The sequence below is a fragment of the Pelobates fuscus genome, chromosome 10 (assembly GCF_036172605.1).
Source record: "Pelobates fuscus isolate aPelFus1 chromosome 10, aPelFus1.pri, whole genome shotgun sequence".
NCBI classification, from domain to species: domain Eukaryota; kingdom Metazoa; phylum Chordata; class Amphibia; order Anura; family Pelobatidae; genus Pelobates; species Pelobates fuscus.
The window spans coordinates 88,933,927-88,936,036 of NC_086326.1; the positions used below are offsets into that span (position 1 = coordinate 88,933,927).

Consider the following 2,110-nt stretch of genomic DNA (forward strand, 5'->3'; position numbering starts at 1 on the left):
AGTTCCAGATGCATCCATTCTTTTTTGGAGATGTGTCACTGTATTGGGCCTTCCTGTAGACCCTGCTTATTTTTTTTTTTTTTTAAGGGCATTGATTGTAGTCCACTCTGGTTATATATCTCTTGATATTGATGATCAACGGTTTAGTGTTTGTCAGCCACAAGCTGCCTAATGAACGACAGATTCATTACTAGCAATAAAAATACGTAATGCTTGGCAACGCTACAGTGCATTTCTGCTCCCATAACTCACTAATCTTGCTGCACACGGAGGCAAAAAAAATTAAATGAATGATTAAGAAAGATAAAGCCAACACCAATTTATTCAGGAAAACTGTAATCCCGTAGGAGATATTGTTAGACTACAGCTATGATTCTTGCCAGAAACAACATTTATAATTAAGTCTTGAATTTATCGCAGTGGAACTGCTGTGCTATTTACTAAAATAGGCAGAGGAGTGATAATAAGGAAATGTCACGCCAACTATGGTGTGTTGTATTTACCTTAAATTTAGCTTCTGAAACAAAATTCCATAAAATTTACTCTGGAGAATTTGAGAAAAGTCAGCCAATATTTCTGAACCCAGGACATCTGATGAACGTAATGACCCACAGAGTGTGCACTGATTGCATTACAATATAGATGCAAAATGCCAACCCAGTGCTTCCAATCTGTGTCATGTATGGTAAATCCTTAATAGTTGCCAAGGCACCAGACTAAATAAAATGTCTGCATTAATTTTAATGATACAATAAGAAATTAATGATTTGCTTGAATCTATACACAGTTTTTCACCGGCGTATGAACTGTCAGGAATTTTAAAATTTAGTACAAAACAGAAGAACAGGAAAAATGTCCATGTCTGCTATTTTTTCAATTTGACTATTCTGGCAAAAATAAATTGGAATTAATTTTGACTTCCCAATAATTCACACTTTATCGAATAGCCTTGACTGCCTAGGCCAGGGGTAGGCAACCTTCGGCACTCTATATGATGTGGACTACATCTCCCAGATGCTTTGCCAGCATTATGGCTGTAAACACATTATGAGAGATGTAGTTCACAAGATCTGGAGTGCCAAAGGTTGCAAACACCCAATCTGGACCTTGTTTTACAACAACCAATCCAGGACAGATAAAGGGAGCTAAAATAAATCCATAGTAAATAGAGAAGAAATTAAGAGGCACAACAATAAATTATATGTAGGTTGTGAACAGTAAAGCAATTTGTGAGAGAACAGGTGATTATTAAATATGATCTCTTTCAGATACAGAATAAGGTCGGTCTAGGGTTTTGGTTAGAAACCCTAAGAAATTTGCTGTGAAAAAAACTGAGAAGTGATTTGAAAGGAACTGTGATAAAATTATTCATTTGTTGGTATTAAATAATTGATTTTGTATATTTTCTTTGCACATTTCTTTTCAGCAAATCAATAATGATTCTGTTCACGTTCCATTATAGACAAACATGCAGATCACCACTAATACTGTACTTACCATATCGGCATTTGTACTGACAAACCCCATTTCTACCACCCAGTAGTTCCAAAAATGAGTCGAAAACACCATTTACTGCCTCAAAACCATCTCGAATTGTTCCGATGCCCCAGTCCGAAGACGAGTCCTCTTCTGGGTTCTGGCCAGTTGTGCTATTTTGAGTTGTATCTTCTGTGCAGGTCCCTATAGTAAGGGACGAGCAAACCACAAAAATACAAAAAAGCAACTTCATTCTGTGTTTAAATCTGGAGAATCTGGATCAACTGAACACACAGGCCTGAAAGGGTTCACTCTGCTGTGAGACTGATATGTATAGTCTCTGAAGTGGACTTTAAACATTGCAGTGGCAGCTTAAGTGAGGTCACACCAACAATAAAATAAAAAAGAACACACTGTCCAAAGGTTCACCTAAGTTTTAACAGAGTATGTGAACAATGGATCCCGATATTTCACACATTTTAGAATAGTTACATAACAGTGTGGAAATTACATAATTAATTAATTATTCATTAAATAAATAGTGAATGTTCAATGTATTGTAAATGTTTGCTAAAAATCAAACAAAACTTTAATTTGACTCTCTGAATGTATGTTTTTAATGTTTGGATAGACT

At 35.7% G+C, this 2,110-nt stretch overlaps 1 protein-coding gene across 3 annotated transcripts in view; it reads right to left on the reverse strand.

The window, feature by feature from the left end:
• Positions 1–1,830, reverse strand: part of PLA2G12B (phospholipase A2 group XIIB) — a 15,125-nt gene extending 13,295 nt beyond the window's left edge. For 2 of the 3 annotated variants that reach the window (XR_010085553.1, XM_063434134.1), the window contains exon 1: positions 1,498–1,829. Coding sequence is in view for 2 of the 3 variants with exons in the window: in XM_063434134.1 (XP_063290204.1) it covers positions 1,498–1,729 (232 nt within the window). In the remaining variant the exon portion in view is untranslated. Of the gene's footprint in view, positions 1–1,497 lie in introns of all 3 variants that reach the window. The other variant, XM_063434135.1, reaches the window with a different exon arrangement.
• Positions 1,831–2,110: the final 280 nt, after the last annotated feature.